Raw genomic sequence first — 20,128 nt, forward strand, 5'->3', positions numbered from 1 at the left:
TTTTTTTAAATGGTACAAGCCCTAATGCATATGTAGTTACACTGGTGTAAAGGTACCTTGTACTGATGTAGCCTATTCACCTTCCTGTATGGGAATAGCTATAATGGTATAAAGCACTTTTATACCAATAAACTTCATCCACGCTTGGGGGATTATATGATGTAAAGTTAATTTATAGCTATATATTATAGTTAAGGCAATACAACTTTCTAGTGTTATAGTTTTCCCTCTTTCCTTTTTTACACACCTTCCTCATGAGCTTTCTATATTATATGCCATTCAATATACATACCACCTCTCTCTCTTTCTGTATATATATTTGAATATATAAAATTTAATTTGTGATGTATATATTGAAAGTCTGCAAGCATATTTTGTGTGTCAGATTTAAGGTTGTTGGAAGGAACTTGCACATGTCAGTATTTCAGTGAATGGTATGTGTGAACAGTAAGAACAGAATATTTATATAAATTGTCTTTACTAATCTCTTTTAAATACTTATTTATTTAATGGTAACATTGTAGTTGTGTTTTTCATAAGAGTTTTATATTATGTCAGTTGTCTGAACTTAAAGTTAACACATTTTAATGGGAGAATATCCTTGCTTTTTCTTTTTTTTTTAAAGAAGAAAACATTAGCAGTCTTGAAAGTTTTTTAATTATTTGGCATAGGAAATTACTTGAGTGCATAGTTTTCTGCAATGCCAGGCTCCAAGGGGTTCATGTAAAAAAAACTCTGCACCAGATTAATATATTTCTCTACAGCTCTTTCCAAGCATCTGACATGAATTTTTACAATAATCTGCTTCAATAAATGGGCAGAGGATAGGTAAACTGTCTTATATCTCAGCCAAGTTTGGGAGGACATACAAGGAAAACTGCTCATAGCATAGCCCCTGATCTTGCAAATGTATCTATGTGTTTGTACTTCTGCACTTGCACGGAGGTCATTGACTTCAGTGGATCTCTGAATGGGAACAAGTGTCTGCCTTGGCGGATGCATTTGCAGAATTGGAGTCTAAATCCGTAGAGCATTTTATGTGTTTAAAATGTTACACTTCATTGACTCAGTTCAGAGCAGGTTTCCTTGCATATATTCAACATGTCAAGGAGCTGAATAGGGTAAAGATTACTTCATACTCTTCAGAGCTTTCCAGAGTTGAGGGTCTATATGGGCTGCCTCCCAATTGTTTTCATAAATATTTTCTCTGTTGCCTTTTCTAACATTAACAAAAGCTGTTTCGAAAAATAATTATCATAACTTTTTATTGGAAAAAAAATTATCTATGCTTGAAATTTTGTTTAACTCTGTTTACCTACAGATTTAAATGTAAAAGCAAAGCCATGAATAAGGAGTGCAAAACATTAAGATTTTTTTACATTTCAGAAAGGAGTAATTTTTAACTCCTAAAATACTAAACACATTTACTTGTCATTATACCTAATACAATAATTAAAACTCCACTTGAAAAAGCTCAGTATAACCTTAATGATGGCTCTGTTAACAACACATCCATAATGAAGTCAGTATAATATCTGAGAATGGTATAATATTATAGAGACAAAACATGATGACATAGCAGAACTTCAATAGGGGTAAATCATGCCTGTAAACACCTTAAGTTTTATTTGAAAGAGGAACAATGGAAGGAGCAATGACGACTCAAATTTGGTCCAAAATTCAGATGTATCGAAAACAAGCTTTTAGCAAAAAAAAAATAATAAAAAAAAAATTTAGGAGGTCGCCAAAATATCAGTTACATGGGAACAACTTTTAACAGGGAGCAGAGCAGAGCTAAATTAAAAATGGTGACCTACAGATAAGACCATAGTTCCGTAGCAATATCCTTAGATAGCATTCAGTACCCTAGTAATTCAAATGTTACACCTTCAAGAACGAAGCTTGCTGTCAATTAGTTTAACAAATATTTGTGAGACTGTAGAGGAATGCTGGGTATTAGAATTCCTGGGTTGGCATCATGATCTGGGAGCCGTATGTGGTCTAGTGGTTAGAGCAATGGTTACAGACCAGTTAGTCAAGCACATAAATTTGATTCATTCCTTCAGAAAGGCAGCAGAACAAGACCTGAGACCTGGGTTCGCAACTCAGTCTTGATGTGATTTGTGCAACTTCTCAATTACCTTATTTGAAAAATTAGGGAACTATTAGTTGCCTAGCTTTTAGGGTAGAGATATGAGGTCATCATAGTAGTAAGGCTTGTGAACAGCACTCAGAAGAAAAGGTGAAACCAGAATCCATGATCACCTGATTCCCAGTCTCAGCTGAAGTCTTTGAGGAAGGGTTCTACCTTGTACTGTCACTTGAGATGTGGGCAGATGTGACAAGGCTGCCTAAAGCCTGCATTCTGAGATGCACAACACTTGGCAGTGTGTATATCACTGCATTGCAAAACCAAGTATTCGAAAATCATGAGGCAGAACCCAAAATATAATATTTTAAAATTGTGGGTTTTGTCTGTTGTCTAATTTCACCACCACCACCACGTCTTTTATGAGGAAGTTCCCATCCCCAATTTGTGTGTTATCAACCTGGGTCCAACTTCAATCTCAAATACATACAAAAATGCAGTTTCCATGTTCACTGCAAAGTAAGAACTTGCCTTCTCCTTTCCCTGACAGAGGAGGTTACAATAACAGCTTCCCATATCTCCCTCCCTAACAAGACAGGATAGGCAGCTACCCACACTCGCGTTTCCTCCATACTCCTCTGCCCAGTACCAGGTTTACAGTGGTGCCATGGAGCTGGGTCCATGCTCAGAAGGAGTCCCGGCCTGCTCGGCTTGCATTGTGCCCTGAGATACCGCTGGCTCACTCCCCACCACGCACCGCTGGCTCCTTTCAGCCTGCTCACTGGCCACCCGGGGGCTCCTCTCCCGCTGGCCCCACCCACCAGCATCTCTGCCCTCTGGCTGGACCCCAATGCATCTCCGGCTCCGGGCAGTCTCTGCTTCCCGTCAACTGTGGGGCCCCACCTGTCTCCCTGGAGCTGAGCCGCCTGGGACTGGTGCAGAAACCTGGCCAGTTGCGGGAAAGGGTGGGACAGTGGAGCAGGGGCTTGGCTGGGCCCCTCCAGGCAAGTGGGTCCTGAGGGAGCCCAGCAGGGGCAGGTTCTGGCCTGGCTGATTGCATCACTTCCGAGGGGCCAGAGTGATTTTCCACCCCTGGACCAGCCCTGGCTGCACTGCCGGCTCAGCCCAGCAGACAGTCGCCTCCCAGCAGAGCTGGTGAGTGTGGCCAGGAAGCAGGGCATGGGGGAGTGGGTCTCTTGGGAGTCTGGGGGGTGGGTGCTCAGGTTTGAGGGGGTAGGGAAGATCTGTGTGTTGGGGCACTAGGGAGTGGGGGTTCTGTGTGGGGTGCTGGGCACCTGTGGTGGGGCTGTGGGCAGAGGGTCCTGGGCCAGGGTGATGGTGTGCAGGGAGCTGTGCATTTGTGGCATGGTTGGGGGGCGGGGGGCGGCGGCACTGGGCATAGCAGGTCCGGGAGTGCTCTGCCATAGGGAATCGGATGGGAAGGTGTTCTGGTGTTGGGTGAGGGGATTGTAGTAGAAAATTAAATCACTTTGTAACAAACTTATTTTGACTTTAAAAAGACATTTTGATAAAGTACTTCTGTTAGTTAATAAGGGAATATCTAGGGATCACTAATGAATAGTGACCAGTATAACTTCTAATAAGGATCCAGAAGAGGGGCTGAATAGCAAAGTGACCATTTTCTAGTGGAATCATTTTGTTTAGTCAAAAGTAGGAAGAATCAAGAAATTTGAGAGATCTAACACAGGTAAGTAACTGGGAAATATGAAAGCAGTTACACTTTAATATTGACAAAGGGGAGATAATTCAGCATAAGTAATATTTAAAATAACACCTGACAGAGGAGGTCATTCAGTCATTCATACATACTTTGTCCCATAATTAAGACATATGGCACCAGATTAATTTTAAATTTATTTTTAATTTAGATTTTTCTATTCAATGAAACTCAGTGCCCCATAATATAATATTAAATTTCTACTAGCTTTAGTAAGCTAAAAATGCCTTTGTATATAAATAAGAATAGTATTTGTAGTTACATAGCTAGGATCAAATTACAAATGTGGGAATAAACTGCATGAAGTACAAGGTATAAACTGGTTTCAGAGTAACAGCCGTGTTAGTCTGTATTCGCAAAAAGAAAAGGAGTACTTGTGGCACCTTAGAGACTAACCAGTTTATTTGAGCATGAGCTTTCGTGAGCTACAACTGACTGAGACCAAGAAGGCACTTTTCTCATAATAAAATATTGCAAAATTATGTCCAGTTGTTGGGGTTACACCTTTCTTTGAATCATTTGACATGAGCCAGTGCCAGATACCTGATTAATTGAACCGCTGATGGTTTTGATAGGGCAGTTCTAAACTGACCGCCCTATTCCCAATTGCCAAAGAGTACTAGTAGGAGAAAGCTTTATTTTTTCGCCCCAATGATCCTTTTATTAGGAGAAGGACCTTCAGCACCCAGATTCTGTCTTCTTATTATGGTGCGCTTTCCCCACTTTTCCTGATTACTGTATTTGGGAAGGGGACATAGATAATATTCAGGTTGCCTGGACCCTCCTCCTCCATCTTCTTGGCTGACCTGCAGAGTGAAGCTGTCATCAAGGATACCTGAATGGGTTTAGGCTGCTGCCCCTTCAAAATGGAACAGCAATTCAGCCACTGATCAATAGACCAGAATAGAACTCTCCCGTATTAGGCAGTCAGTGACACACTTGCTGTCACTTTCAGGTCATACGTATGTTGACTGGGCTGCCTGACATCAGACTTTGAATGAGAATCCTTACGAAATATCTAATACAGCATTCCATGGCTACTGGAGAAGATTACATCAGTTATTTCAATTTAGGAACATTTCCATGAGCTAGAAGCTGCAGTGATGGCTTTCACCTGAAGAGTTCAAAATGTAGTGAACTTCACACTTCTGAACTTTTATTGTCATGAGGATTTGGTGGGATGCAGGCAGTGGATGGGATGACAGTAAGGGGCTGATGGGGCCATCAGAGGATACGAGAGGACTGGAGTGCAGCTCTCCAGGAATCTGATGGAGAAGAAAGTGTATTGGTAGATAATGTATTGCAGTTGTTGCTGATATTCAGGGAGCTACAAAGGGTAATACAGATAAATCCCAATTGCTATCTGTGGGAATAGCAGCAGTGTATATAATTATTTTAAAAGCTTGGAAATTGAGACAAAAAAAGTTTTGGCCCAGTCAGGTGGGTCAGGGCTCTGCTCCCTCAGTCCTCAAGGTTGCAGGGAGCCATTTTAGCTCCCAGTGCAAGTTAAACCACCCTCGAGTTTGCTCTTGCTTGAATTGTCTTGGAACAGCCCCCTTAGAGGCAGTAACGCTGGTCCAGCCATACCCTTTTCTGCCCTGGCACCCTGTCCATTTTATGGTAGGGTGGCATAAGGGAGTGGCATAGAGTCAGTATAACCAGTTCTATGCTAGTCAGATTCCCTGTTCAAAAGAATCCTCAGATGCCCTATTAAAGCAGCTTCCTGGCCCATTTGTGCAATCAGAGTGGCAGCAAAGAGTCTAGGAAAGGATGCTGAGAATCTGGTCATTACAGCTTTGACTTAGTTCTTAGACTGCATAGCCCACCAATTCAAACTGTAAAAAGCGAAGAAATAAACAGTTAAGTCACTTGACAATTCAGCTACAATTCCACTCATTTCTCCTTCTTAGCTTCAACTGTCTCTCTTCCAACTATTGCTCATATATCTCCAGCCTCTGTTGAACAACCAATGTGCAGCCTCACGCACTAATGTTCACACAATCCATATTTAAATTTTGTAATGAAAACTAATTATTAACATTGATCACATGTTTATATATATAACTTTTCCTGACACTATAGGAAAATATATTGTGGCCAACATTTCCAATCTGACACATCTCAATTATACACGAATACAACATACAGAACTACACAGAATGTAATTTATGAAAGTAACAACACCCTTCTATTAATAATCCAAACACTGGAACATATAACCAATTAATTTGGTTTGAGGATGCATATTGATCTCTGAAGAGGAGCTGGAGAGATGTGGGTGGTAGAAGGGAGGTCTTGGAGGAGGAACTGCTGACTGATGTGCAGATGGAGTGTTAAATTACTTAACTGCTTGTTTACCCCCCCCCCTTTTTTTTTTTTGTAGTTTGCATTGATAGGATATGCTGTCTAGTAACATAAACTCAGTGTTGACTTTCTCATGTGGGAATCTACCTTGGGCATTTATATAGCACAAGTAACCATAATATGTAGATGTTGATCTTAACTGACTTTTAAAATCTCACATAAAACCTGTTACCTTATACCCAGATGTAAGACTACATTTTAACAAGAATATTGTGACTGCAATATAAAACATTTACTTCAGATAAGAAATATTGTAACTAATATTAAAAAGTAGTGTCTTACCTCTTCATAGTGGAAGTCAGGTTGTGATTTTGCACGAGAAGTTTAATTAATTAGCTAGTGACTAGCATTTAATTTATTATTTTGGGTAGCTATATTTGATCGGTTTTATCTTGATGTATACATCTGTCAGACTGCTGGAGGCTTTTATTGTAATCTCGATTTTCAGATCAATGTATCCCACCAGTTTTTCTTCTGAAAGCTAATGATTTGGGGCTGCATTAATATTAAATGTAATCCGGGTTGCAACCACTTCCCCCTGGGGAATGGATGTATTTGATCTCGCTTCCTTTCAGTACTGTAGTTCTCCCAACATGCAGAAGTCAATAGCCGTACGTGGAAAATACTTCAATCCCCACAGTTCCGTGGGTGAGCATGCGCCATAAGCTTGCAGTTGTCAAAGTGCTCTTGCCAGAGCGGTCGCCTATTTGTTATATAGCAAACCCGAAAGAAGAAAATAAATACTGTCATTGTATTGATATTTAAATACAGAACACTCAAAGCTAACTGTTCCTAAGAATTTCTGCGTTGACTGCTTGGGTTACTGCATACGAACGGAGCTGGTATTGTTATGGGGATATAGATTTCCTGTACTGGACTGTAAATTTGCACAAATACTTATACCAGCATATAATCAAGAGGCACCGCATATTAGCCCAACATTAGACATTGGTTGGCCCGTCTTTCAAAGTCATTTATTATCCAGTGTTTCTCCATTCAGACTGGCTTCATTCATTAAAGGTAGGTCTTGACCTTGACAAGAGGGTTGAATTTGTGCTGAAATTTTAACCTTTAAGGAGTAATGGAAAACGGATGTGGATTACTATCCTCAGGATAAAGTTAATATACAAATAACTAAGTCAAGATATGCATCTGAAACAACTGGTGGGGTGGCCACTGTACGATTACTTGGTGAGTTAGTGAATCAAGTACACTTTATTGAAGGCAGGATTTTAACCTTTCAATTGTTTATTGTAAAACATAACTTTCTAAATGGGTGCCTCAAAAAGCAAGGAAGGATTATAGATGTTATCTGTTTTCACTTTCTCCTATGGAATCCCCAGCAATTGTATGCAGTTCTAACAGTAATGATGATTTTGATAGAAATTCAGCTAATGGAAAGCTACACGAAGCCTGGAATATTGTGGCTTGCTGCAGTACGGCTTTAAATTGCCTCGAAAGGTTTCCTGCACCCCCACCAGCAGCAGCAGAGCTGCGTGATACAGATGCAATAGTTTACTCCTTTCTTCCTAGGAACTTGGCTTAATGCTGTCTCACTATATGGACTGTTTAAAGTCATAATTGTCGGATTTACTTATTTGAATAGAGAATAAACAGAAAGTGTAAGGGAACGGGTAGCAGAACCTGTCCTGTCATTATCTCTAAAGCAAAAGTGTGTGTACGTATATATTGTGTGAATAAAATATAGAGTTTGAACCAGATGGAAAGTGCAATCTTAAACGAAAGACATGGATCATGTAAAAACGGCTGATATAAGAAATTAAACTTTGTCTTCACGCTCCTTGACACCCTTCCTAACCAGCTGTTTAATTTGGCATCACGTTATTTTGCGGCAGTTAAATAGCAATCTAAAAGTCAAGTGATTTTTAGAAATACAAACGCCATATGGTTAGAACAATTAAAAAATGTGCTTAGGTGTTCAGAGATGCCTACTTTTATTAACATGGCTACTTGATTAAAATTAGTCCTAAATTAATAGGCGTATTTAAAATATCCTCACGAACTTTTTGTGTGTGTTGCCTCTTTAATTGTATATACATCTGCGAAATTTGGGGGTGGTTGCTCTGATCGTTTCTTGCAGAGGTTGAGGAGTAGCGAATGCATATACCTTACTCTGGTACTGAGTTTTAAAATAAGGTTAACATTTGTATTGCTTGGCCTGATGTATTTTATAAGTGCCACCTTTCTAATAGGTATAGGACTTGCTCCCCCACATAAATGTAATTTCAGAACGTTTGAACTTGATTATATTTAGTGATTGACTTGTAAATTGCATCTTTAATCATTCAGTCCCTTACAGATGGAAGAAAGGTGGTTTTTAAAATGTGTGCCTGTATAAATTAAATGTTTTGATTCGCCCCACTTCTTTAATTTTGTTTTGAAAGTAACAGATTTTAGTATTTAAAATACTGTCTCCAAGATTTGCTTATAATTTTGGCCTGAGATCTGAAAAGTATTCTATTCTGTAGATTTCACATATATAGTCCTGTCTGTAGTGAGTATATCAGATATACACAAGGAAGGGACTGTCCTAGGATGCAAAAACCCTGTTTTATGGAGAATAAGCCTGAAGTGAAAAATCTTAAGGTCGTCGGAGGCACATATAACCTTGTTTTGTTTTTCAATCAGAGTTGATGCTTATGTATCGGACCAAACAGTAAACTGTCAAGAAAGAAAAGGCCAGTAAATGATTGTGTAGCTAAGAACCTCTTCTATTATCAGCTTAAGTTCTGAGCATGTTCTGTCCTGTTAAATGGAATAATTGAAAACCTGTTTGTTAATTAAGGGAAATGGACAGCCTGCTCCTTTAAAGGTCTCCTCGTATGGAAGGGGGTGGAGGAGAGTAAAGGCTGGTGTCTTTTTAACCTTGCTGAAGGACGCAGCAGTATTTATTGACGTATGCAAATAACTGGGGAGGAGGAGGGTGCTTGGAAAAACAGGAACCAGAATCAGTTTCTCATTGCAGGGTGAGAGCTCTGAGTTCCGGTGTAAGAGAAAAGAGACGTGGCGAAATTGCTGTATATCTCTGCCCTATAAGCACATCTCTCATTTAGATTGAAAGGAATCAAGGCATCAGAAAGGGTGAAGCCTCTTAAAATATATTTGAAGGCAATCTAGTACGATCACACTGATTAAACATTGCATACTGCTAAATGGGGGAGGAGGGGGAATTACGAATTTGCCTTGCAACTAGCAATGGCACGGGATTTTAGCAAGCGAAATACCAAAGCAGTGCGGCGAGTGGTATGAATGAGAATAATAACCTGTCTTTGTGTTTTCCCCTCTACCCCCCATCACTGTTTCAGCTGCACAAACCATGCAGGATGATTTACTGATGGACAAAAGCAAAGCCCAGCCCCAGCAGCAGCGGCAGCAGCAGCAAGATCCAAACGCAGCAGAAACCCCTTCTACACCAATCTCTTCAGAGACGTCTAAACCGGAGGACAGCAGCCCAGTGACTAGTGTCGGCACAGCAACTTCTGCCCAAAATAGCAAGGAGAAGATGCAGATGGAGTCCCCCATCTTGCCTGGCTTGAGTTTTCACCAGCCTCAGCAGGAACCTACACCCAGCACCTCCTTGTCTCCGTCCTTCGGCAGCACCTGGTCTACAGGGACCACAAACGCAGTGGATGATAGCTTTTTCCAAGGGATTACCCCAGTCAATGGCACAATGCTTTTCCAGAATTTCCCTCACCATGTCAACCCTGTGTTTGGTGGCACTTTCTCTCCCCAGATCGGCCTAGCTCAGACTCAGCACCACCACCATCAGCAGCAGCAAGCCCAACAGCAGCAGCAAAGGAGGTCACCTGTGAGTCCCAATCAGGCACCTTTTGCTCAGAGAAATGCTGCTTACAGCCATCAGCCCATTATGACCAGCAAACCGTCTTCCTCCTCTGCCTCTTCCTCTTCCTCCTCCAGCTGGAATAACCACCAAAACGCAGCCTGGAGTACACCTTCCAACCCCTGGGGTGGGTTGCAAGCTGGCAGGGACCCTCGAAGGGCAGTTGGAGTGGGGGTTGGGGTAGGAGTGGGGGTTGGGGTGCCCTCCCCCCTCAATCCTATTTCACCCCTCAAAAAACCTTTCTCCAGCAATGTCATTGCCCCTCCGAAGTTCCCACGGGCTCCACCCTTAACCCCCAAATCCTGGATGGAGGACAATGCTTTCAGGACCGACAATGGCAACAGTCTGTTGCCTTTTCAGGTAATGTCTTAATGCACCTTTTGCACTGGTGACAGATCTCAGTGTTTTGTTTTAAGGTGCACTCTGCGCCAATATATCATCTAGAAGGCAACATGTCATTTTTACCTTCCTCATAGCTTATGAGTATTTTACCTCTTCTGAAATCACACTGGCTGCTCTCCCTGAAATTGCACACGCAGATCCAAAATCTTGGGTATGGACAATAGCCCTATTTTTCTTCTAATTTAACTTTTTTAAATTAATGCAAGGGATTTTAACATTAGAAAGCTGGTTGCTTTCAGGGAACATAGTTTCTATAGACTTTATATTCCATTCCTGTGTATGATCAATGTGTGTATTTAATTTGTATAGTATTTGCAAAAATCCTATACGACCTTAAATGGTGAGGAATATGGGGCTAATAATGTGTATAATAGCAGGCTTCAGCTTTCTAACTAGAAGGCTAATTTTAAACAAAGATGCTTCTGAACCTGATATGCAGCTCATTACTTTTCACCATTAAAGAGGTTAATACTTATTGTTGAGATGTGGTTTAAGAAGGACTGTATTTACATAATGTATACAATCAAATGTTGAAACTTATTAAATGTGTAATCCAGTGTTGCATCCAGGGTGTAGGTTTTTGATGCATCTAGAGGCAGCATAGGTGTGTACAGAAGGAGTGCTGTATCTGTTTTTTTCTAATAAGGAGCTCTCTGATCAAATTGACATGATTTAGAAATGGTAGGGCAGTATTTATTATTTTGTAAAATAAACCATGTTATGCAGTTCAGTATATTTGCAGAGAAAAAGAGACAATAGGACACGACCTTCAGAGCCATATTGCAATGGAGTCTATTTACTAGCTACATAGCTCTGAAATATTTAAAGCTGCAGTGTCCTTCACCAGTTTGGTAAGATGACAAGGCGGATAAATTACAATCGAAACTGAGGGAAATAGAAGCTTTGCAATTTTAAAGAGTGAGGCTTGTCTAGGTGCTAAATACCTTTTTAAAGTGGAATAAATTAGGGGCACTCACGTGCATCTGTATGAGACTAAAAGAATCCCCCTTTGTGCCAGTTATCATTTCCAGTCTCAGGTCAACTGGAATGCTTCTGTTTTGCAATATTAAGTGGTATGTATGCTTTTGCTTTAGAGAGGCTTTCTCAGAAGTTACGAAGTGTTAAGTCTTTAACATATTACTCAAAAAGAAAAGGAGTACTTGTGGCACCTTAGAGACTAACCAATTTGTTTGAGCATAAGCTTTCGTGAGCTACAGTCACTGAATGCATCCGATGAAGTGAGCTGTAGCTCATGAAAGCTTATGCTCAAAAAATTGGTTAGTCTCTAAGGTGCCACAAGTACTCGTTTTCTCTTTGCGAATACAGACTAACACGGCTGCTACTCTGAAACCTAACATATTACTGGTAATAGGAATGATGTTTAGCTTGATATTTTGTGTTAGAAATGTAGGAAATAAGTAAAAAAGCTGATCAGCTTTAACAGCTATTACTAGTCTAAGAAATATGCATTCCTTTGCACTTTCTGCCATTCAAATAGGGATGTTAAAGTGAGCCTTGAGACTTCATTTTGCTGCTTCATTCTGTTTACAGGGAGACTTGCTAATTTCTTATTGGCTACCCTCAGTGGAGGAGGAACAGGTTTTATTGAGCTGCTGTCACTCTCTCTGTAGCATCAAAGAATAAGCAACTCTTGAGACATTCTTTTCCCTGCTGAAGCTGTTACATCGCCATGTTCTGAACAACTTAAAAGGTTAATTGACATTAGCTAGCTTTCACCTATTCCTAAAGGTGACTAGTAGAAGTATCCAAACTGGTACCCATATTTGAGTTCTCTAAAAATAAGATTTTACAAAATCTAAGACCAATGGCACTATTTCTGTGGTTTTAGTTAATTCTAATGGGAAGTGTCTTCTATAAAAATACATTCTTCTGTAGTATTTGCAACCCAGACATAAGCAATATTGTGCTAGTGCAGGAATACCAAAAGTGAAAATTCCTAGAAAATGCCATATATTAAACTGACTAGCTTCTCATTTAGAAACAGGGAGAAGACAACATATGCAGTGAAAAGTTAATTAGATGTTTAAAATTCAGTTTTGAAAGTCTAAGTCTTGTAACATAGGTCAGAAAAATTTGCTTTCTTCAACATGAATTTTAACTTGCTAGTGGCCTATTAAACTAAAAACAAATATGTGCCAGTGACTACTTTTATGGCCAGGTGAAATATGGGCCTCAAAAAATTTTCTAGTTGTCACAATGACATTTTATAACACAAAATCTTGAGTTTTGCTTGAGGCAGTCCCCTGGATTAACAATTATTATTCCTGTCTCTGAGTAGTTTCATGATTACTACACAGAATTTGCTGAAGAAGGAGTCTTGTAACCGTAATATGGATAATATATAGAAAATTGTCTGGTGTTTGTTTGTTTGTTTAATTAAATTTCAATTTCCTTTTTGCAGTATAGTGACAGTTTATTTTAACATCTGTTTTCTGGTATTTTTGTCTTAGAAAAGTTGGGCAATGTGTTGGCACATGAAGGTTTGCTTATCAGCGCTATCAAATAATTCTGGCAGGTTCATCAGTCTGTTAACCTTAATTACTTTGGTGGGGTTTTTTTGTTGATTACAGTGCATTAGTTAACTACTTTTACTATCTCATTTAATTTCCCCATGTTGAAATTTTTTAAACCGTAGACATATAACACATTAAACATAATAGAATGTATAAATGTTTTAAACACCCATATTTGCCTAACAACTTATTTGAGTCACATTGCTGTATCTTGCACTTCACAAACATTATGAACAAGGTCACTGCTCAGAGGAACTGTTTTATTCAGACAACCTAGCTGAAGGATTAAAAAGTCAAAGGAGTTCTGGCAACATCTGAATTGTGACCAGTTTTGAGAGGCAAGTAAAAGATGCTTTGAAGGAGAAGGTATACTTGTCAAGGAAGGCTGTTCCTGCCATAAGGGGCATTGTTATAAATAAAATAAAGGTGGAAAGCTGAAAGCAGAAGAAGTAAACAAAAGGAACAATTGAAACAGGACTGGGTAAAACACAGAAAATAAGATGAGCGAATAAGAGAAGATGAGCAGACGTGGGGTGAGGACAGATACATAGTCTACAAAGTGTCCATGGGGATCTTAGTGAAGGGATTCGAAGAGGTAGAGGCTGATGAGGGAATAGAGGAAGATGATTGTCAGAATACTTAATAGTATCATTTTAACAAGTGGAAGAGTCATTTCTCAGAAGTAGAGCAGTTTCAGCATACAAAATATTCTGCTGACCCTGCTGCTTTCCTCATTGTGCTTTTGATACATGTAAAAATACACAATTACAAGTTACATTTTGAATACATATGTGTATAACATTTTGCTTCTGCTCTGTGTGTGTGTGTGTGCGTGTGTGTGTACACGCATACACAAGCATCTAATTGTTTTCCCAGTTTTTGATCAAATCCAGCTTTACTGAGATTTCTACTAGTGATATATTTAAAAGAATGTGAACAGGGTATTACTGCTTTTATATTTGATTTAAAATACTACCTTAAAAGACTGTTGTGGATTACTGCTAGAAGAAAAAGACTGCAATAATTATTTACGTGGGGATTAATGGTTAGTTAGGTTGAGGCAGTAGGGAGTCTTCCCACTGATTTTTAATAGGAATTGGATTGGACCCATACAAATTTGTTAACTAAATTTAGAAAATATCTTCAGTTTTGGCAATTGATATTTAATATTAAAGTGGATTTATAAATTAATAAATTAACATTTTTATATGTATTTAGTAGTGAAGCTCATTAATAGGTGCAAGTATTCTGCCATATGTTGTGCTGTCTTTGCTTACCAAAGTGAAATGGAGGGCAAAGGAATAGACACTATATCATGGTTACAATTCTAGCATAATAACTTTTCCACCTGCTGATTAATGGACTGCTCTTTAAGAAGCTAAGAGGCTGCTATCAATCTTTTTAAATGTATAAGGTACTTCACGTTTTAAGATATTGGTAGCTTTTTGAACTACCGTTATATTGCTCTTAATATATATCCATGAAATACAATGATGCATAAAATAATTTTGTCTTCAAGCCCTAGAATACTATTGCTAACTAAACTCTGCTAGCTTACAAATAAGAGAACACCAGCTAAAATGTAACCTTTTTCATACGGTAATGAATTAGTTATTTCACAGTCCTAGTACAGTAATTGTATTTCTTGCTTGGTATTACAGTAACTTAAACAGGTCATCATACAGAAAATGATGGATGAGTGGCAATGAGAGTGCTTGTTGAGAAATTTTTCATGTTACCAAATCTCCAATATGGAATGAATTCCATGCAATTTTCTACAGCCCATTTGTTAAAACTGAAACATTAATTAGTGCAATAACTATTAAAAATCCCTTTCCTTTTCTTTTAGATTTTAAATGTCTCTCACATAGTATTCAGGGGTCACTGTCCTTCTGGGGAATTTTAGGGTAGGTGTAAAGCCCTTTGCATAAGTAACTTTTTTTTTTTAAGATTTAATTCATAGTTCTAAATCTGACATTCTGGGTTATAATTTTTTTGATATGAGGTTAGTAGATCGACATTAAGTATGATTTGCTATGCAGTTACTGACATCAATACAGTAATTGATTACAAATACAAGCACTCTTGAATATAGACGTTTTTCTCATATGTAACAATAATTACAAGATTCCTATTTCTTTGAAATAAAATTTTGTACAATATTCAGCATTTAAAAACACAGATTATCAAGGAGATTTTGCAAGATTAATATAATCAGATGTAACAAATATTTGTATGAAATCTATTTTTAAATCCTAAATTTAACCTGCTGTAGATGGGAAGTGTAATTATTATTAAAAATGGTCCATTTTGTTTGGCATCACTCTCATATTTCTGTGTTTTTTTGTTTGTTTGTTTTTTTTAAAATAATCAGTAGATGCCATGTTGGTCAATGAAATATATTGTTATAAAATGTTGTTAATTCAGCAAATTACTGACAGATTTGAAATGGGTTTTTAGATCTTTCAGGTTATGTGGAATCCATTAGTACTTGAAATAAATGGAAATGTATGGCCAGTTCGAGTTCCAGCTACATAAAAGCAGAGTGTGTACAACTTTAGGGGTGGGATAGCTCAGTGGTTTGAGCATTGGCTTGCTAAACCCAGGGTTGTGAGTTCAATCTTTGAGGTGGCCATTTAGGGATCTGCAGCAAAAATTGGGGAGTGGTCCTGCTTTGAGCAGGGGGTTGGACTAGATAACCTCCTGAGGTCCCTTCCAACCCTGATATTTTATGATTTTCTTGAAACACTAAAGGAACATTTAGTGGTTGTAGGAGTAGTACAATCCCATTTTCCCTCTTGGGTGGGTTAGATACTTACCAACATAAGTTATTCATTTACATGGTGAGTAATCTGATTAGAAATATTAAAATGTGATCATTTTTTCCCATGCTACCATACTATTTGTAGCTAGTGGCTTCAGAAATTGTGAATGGTTTTATCTTGTTTGGGTCAGACAATTAATTTGATTGTGTTCTAATATCTGCATTTCTTAGAATTACTGAAAATGTATTGGTATACTTAAAAAAGAACTTGCAAAGACTAACGTTCATAGGAGCTGATAAAATGAAAGGAAGGTCTATACTGCAGCTTAAGTCAATCTAATTTATCTTGCTCAAGGGTGTGAAAAAGCTCTCCCGTCAACATAATTTATGCTTCTCAAAGAGGTGGAGTAATTATGCTGACAGGAGAGCATTCGCCCGTCAGCATAGCGCATCTTCACTAGACACTCTACAGTGGCGCAGCTGGATTGGTGCAGCTGTGCCGATGTAGCGCCATAGTGTAGACTTGCCCTAAGACTCTAACGTTTAATATCTGAATTCTTGTACAACTTCTGCATGCAACCGTGAAATCTAGTGGCCTTCTGCACATAACACTTATCCCAAGCTTATTTCACCATTTATTATTTGAAAGCATCAACATTTGGTCACTAAGTACTTATGGGTGAATCAATTTATTTTTGATATTTAATAAAGATAGACTTTTAATTGATTCACTTAAACTCTTTGATTTATTGTGCTATATTAAGACTTTTTTCAATAGTTATGTTTTTGGCCATGAACAATTGTGTAAGAGAGAATGACAGTTCTTGCTTCTGTGGGGAGGTTATGCTAGTTATCCCCCCTCTTTATCTCTTGCCTTTCCAATGTGTGGCTGCTTGTTGCTGGGAGCCCTACTTGTGGATATGGGAATAGGAATGGGTGATGAGTCCTGGAGAGTTTGTAGCCTAGCAAAAGGAGAAGATATTGTGAGCTAGCTGCCTGGATGGTGACCATTTCTATTTCTTAGGAGCTAGCAAAGTAGCTGTCCTATCCACCTTTCACACAGGATGTCCACCTTTCCTTTCTGGATACAATGCCAGTAGGGAACAAATGCCAGTGGTATCTAATGTGAAGTTCTACAATGACTTTGAATTGTGTGACTCTGTGCTTGGTTGGATTGGGTGATGTTGCCATATTTTGAAAGCATTTCTTTATCAAATAATTTGGGGGAAGGGGTAAACATGGCTAAATTTATTTAATATACCTTGATGGTGACCTTTCAAAGGTGAGCTAAGGCTGTCTGACTAGTTTTGTTCTCTATAGTTGAGGTAGTCCATTACAAGTTTGGAAAGACTATCAGAAAAAAGTCTTATACCTCTGTTTGGATTAAGAAACAAAAGAAAGGAACTTGTTCTAGATCACTAAAATAAGTAAATTGTTTCTCAGAATTGTGAAATGAACTCCCCAAGAAATGAAGACATCACAAACTTCACCACCTTATGCTCCTAATGCAAGGCATGCTTCTTTGATCTTGCTTTCTCAAACATAAACTCATAGCAGTGTGTACATATTTAAGGGGGGGGGGAGGAAAAACCCTACCAATCCAAAACATTTCACCGCGCACACAAATTTTATTCTGGAGAAAGGATGAGAATAAGAATAAACTACACATGACAGTTTGTAGTCATGTTGCATAATACAATACCGGAAGGTGCTCAGATATTACAGTGATGAGAGCAGCCTAAGAACCTGTTTAGAATTTATTAGAATGCCACTACAATGCATCTGTAAATGAGATGTAAGTATGCAGCTAAAACAGTGTCTTCCTATAGGAAGAATGAAAAATTTGATGAAATGAAGGGTACTGCTAATATAGTTTTTCAGTAGCTTCAATCACTCTTGCTATTCAACCCTTATGTTATTAGCAGAATCAGGAGTTTGAATCAGAAGCTATTTTTCTCTCCCCCATTGTGAGCCTAAGGAATACTAGTGAGCAACCCTAGACTCCAGCTGGTAGGAATAGGAGCAACCGTAAGTAGGGAGTGCTGCATTAGGAGGAGGGGTAAAATGGAGCCCAGGTGGTGGTGGTCCACAAGTGAGGAGTACCCAGAACTGTGCAGGATGGATGGGCAGACACACACCTACTCTGGAGGCATGAGGATCCAGGTGGTGTCTCTCCCCTCTGCTCAAGTGCTTTTAGGGGAAAACTGCAGACAGGAACCAGCTAGAGACTCCAGCCAGTAGGAACAGCAGCAGCCAAAGCAGGGACCCTTTTCACCTTCGGTCATTCCAGTCAAAACCTGTAAAAAGTTCTCTGAATTTCCCTGACTTTGGTGATTGGCTGTTTGCGCCAACACTCCCCCACCCTCACAGTCCCTACAGCTCAGCTTCACTTCACCCTCCTTACCCTCTTCTCCCCTGTTCTGTCCCCTGATTCTCCTTCCTTTCAGTTTTTTAACATTTAGCTGATTCCTCTCCGAAGTAAACCCACCCACTAAATAAATCAATCATGGAACTAACGTGACTTTTGCTGTTTAGCCTTTGTCCGCATTGCTTGTATGTTATACCCCTTCCCCCACCCTGTGTCTGTCATGTCTATTTAGATCATCAGCTCTTTGAGGAAGGAGCAGCTTACTACTCTGTACAGTGTCGAGCACAATGGGGCCTCACTGTTGGTTGCCCCTGAGGCAATACCATAATAAGCACGATGATGATGACAATAGAACATTTCACTATTGGCTTCAGATTTTTAGAACGTTGAAACTTCTTTTGAGGTAAGAAAATGATGTATAATTAGACTTTGTAAATAGTTTTCAGGAAATCTTTCATTGTGTGGGTACTGTGATAATTTGGCAGTGCAAATGACCACACTTTCCTCTTTTTCAACTTGCTACCCAGCACATCCCTGTTTGTGCTGCATGAACCAGCAAAATGCTTCTACCTTTAGTGACTGAGCTTGTCTGCCTGCCATTTTCTTATTGTTTTATTTATTTATATTATCTTAGTGCCTATGAGGCTCAGTCATGAACTAGGACCCCATTGTGCTAGGCACTATACAAACAGAACAGAAAGACAGTCCCTGCCCCCAAATAGCTTACAATCTAAGTTGTAAGACAAGAGACAACAGATGGACACAGACACCATCAAGGGAGTACAAGGAAACAATGAGCAAATATTGGACAGTGTGGTAGACTGTAGTGTCAGCATACCAATAGTCTAAGTGTTGTCAAGTGTTCTGTAGGCTTTGCAGCAAAGGAGAGTTTTAAGGAGAGAGTTGAAGGAGGATAATTAGTTCATTTTGCAGATGTAGTAATGCTTTCTCCCATACTGCCCCTCATGCGTGGGAGAAGGTTCCTGTAAACTGTATAAATTGTATGGGGAGGGGCATCTTGCTCCAGGGGTTGGATTTAATGTGCCACATAGTATAGTACATATGATGTTGGTTATAGGTTGTGCTTAAGCCCCTTAGTATGCTGGCATCTTCCAGACAGTCAGACGAATGAATGCTTAGGACATAGCTGTGTCCAGTTTCTGAAGGACTAATTAATACAAGTTGATTAGAAGTTCTTCATGCAGTTCAAGGTCACTTATAATTACTTAATAAAAAGAGTGAGCATAGGAGTCTCACAAGTGTGAAACATGATCACTTTCTCAGATTTAATGGCTTTTAAAACAAACAATAACAGTTATTTACTTTTATCATCAGAATGGTACCAAAAGCTAAGTATTGTGGGGAAGTTCTGTTTGCTTTTGTTGAAATGGGAGGAAAGATGGAGAGACTTTGTTTAAAAAAAAAAAAAAAAAAATCTGAGTTTCTCTAGTTCCTGAATGTCAGAAGAGGCATTACAAGATACTGTATTTAGAAAGCCTCACTAATATACAATAGTCTATCTTGTGTATTCACTAAAATGCCAAAGCCTTGGTCACAGTTCAACATGACACTGTGCATGAATGCTCTCTGTACTTAAATACAAAATTTTAAGGGTACTGAAAAAATAATTGAAATTATTTGCACTTACGTGCATTATATTCCAAGACAAAGACTAGATCACATGATTCAAACTAAGAACACTTAAAATTCGCATATATAAAAAGAAATGGAACAAAATAAATAATAAAAAATTTGTAAGGGCCAGGGAAATAGAGTAGGTGGCTTCGTAATCCATGGTTTTTCAGCATAAGTAATGTCTGTTAGCTAGGTGGTCCTTGTACTTTAAAGGTATCATTTAGGCCACTAACTTTGTTCTCGCAGCTAAAATTTCCCAAGTGTTTACAAACCACATGTCTAGCATTGGCTCTTCTCTAGTCAGTGGTACTAGTAATTAGAACAGCTAATACAAAAAATCTTAACAATGTATTTTGTCATTTATTTATTTTT

At 38.9% G+C, this 20,128-nt stretch overlaps 1 protein-coding gene across 10 annotated transcripts in view; it reads left to right on the forward strand.

Annotated features, from left to right (window-relative positions):
* Positions 1-20,128, forward strand: part of CPEB3 (cytoplasmic polyadenylation element binding protein 3) — a 189,742-nt gene that overhangs the window by 3,390 nt on the left and 166,224 nt on the right. For 7 of the 10 annotated variants that reach the window (XM_073353901.1, XM_073353906.1, XM_073353907.1 and 4 more), the window contains exon 2: positions 9,518-10,413. In XM_073353901.1, coding sequence (XP_073210002.1) covers positions 9,529-10,413 — 885 coding nt within the window. In that variant the 5' untranslated portion in view covers positions 9,518-9,528. Of the gene's footprint in view, positions 1-6,673; positions 7,212-7,288; positions 7,383-8,304; positions 9,294-9,517; positions 10,414-20,128 lie in introns of those variants that run through there. The other 3 variants (XM_073353904.1, XM_073353905.1, XM_073353902.1) reach the window with 3 other exon arrangements.

Source organism: Lepidochelys kempii, chromosome 7 (assembly GCF_965140265.1).
Source record: "Lepidochelys kempii isolate rLepKem1 chromosome 7, rLepKem1.hap2, whole genome shotgun sequence".
Lineage (NCBI taxonomy): Eukaryota > Metazoa > Chordata > Testudines > Cheloniidae > Lepidochelys > Lepidochelys kempii.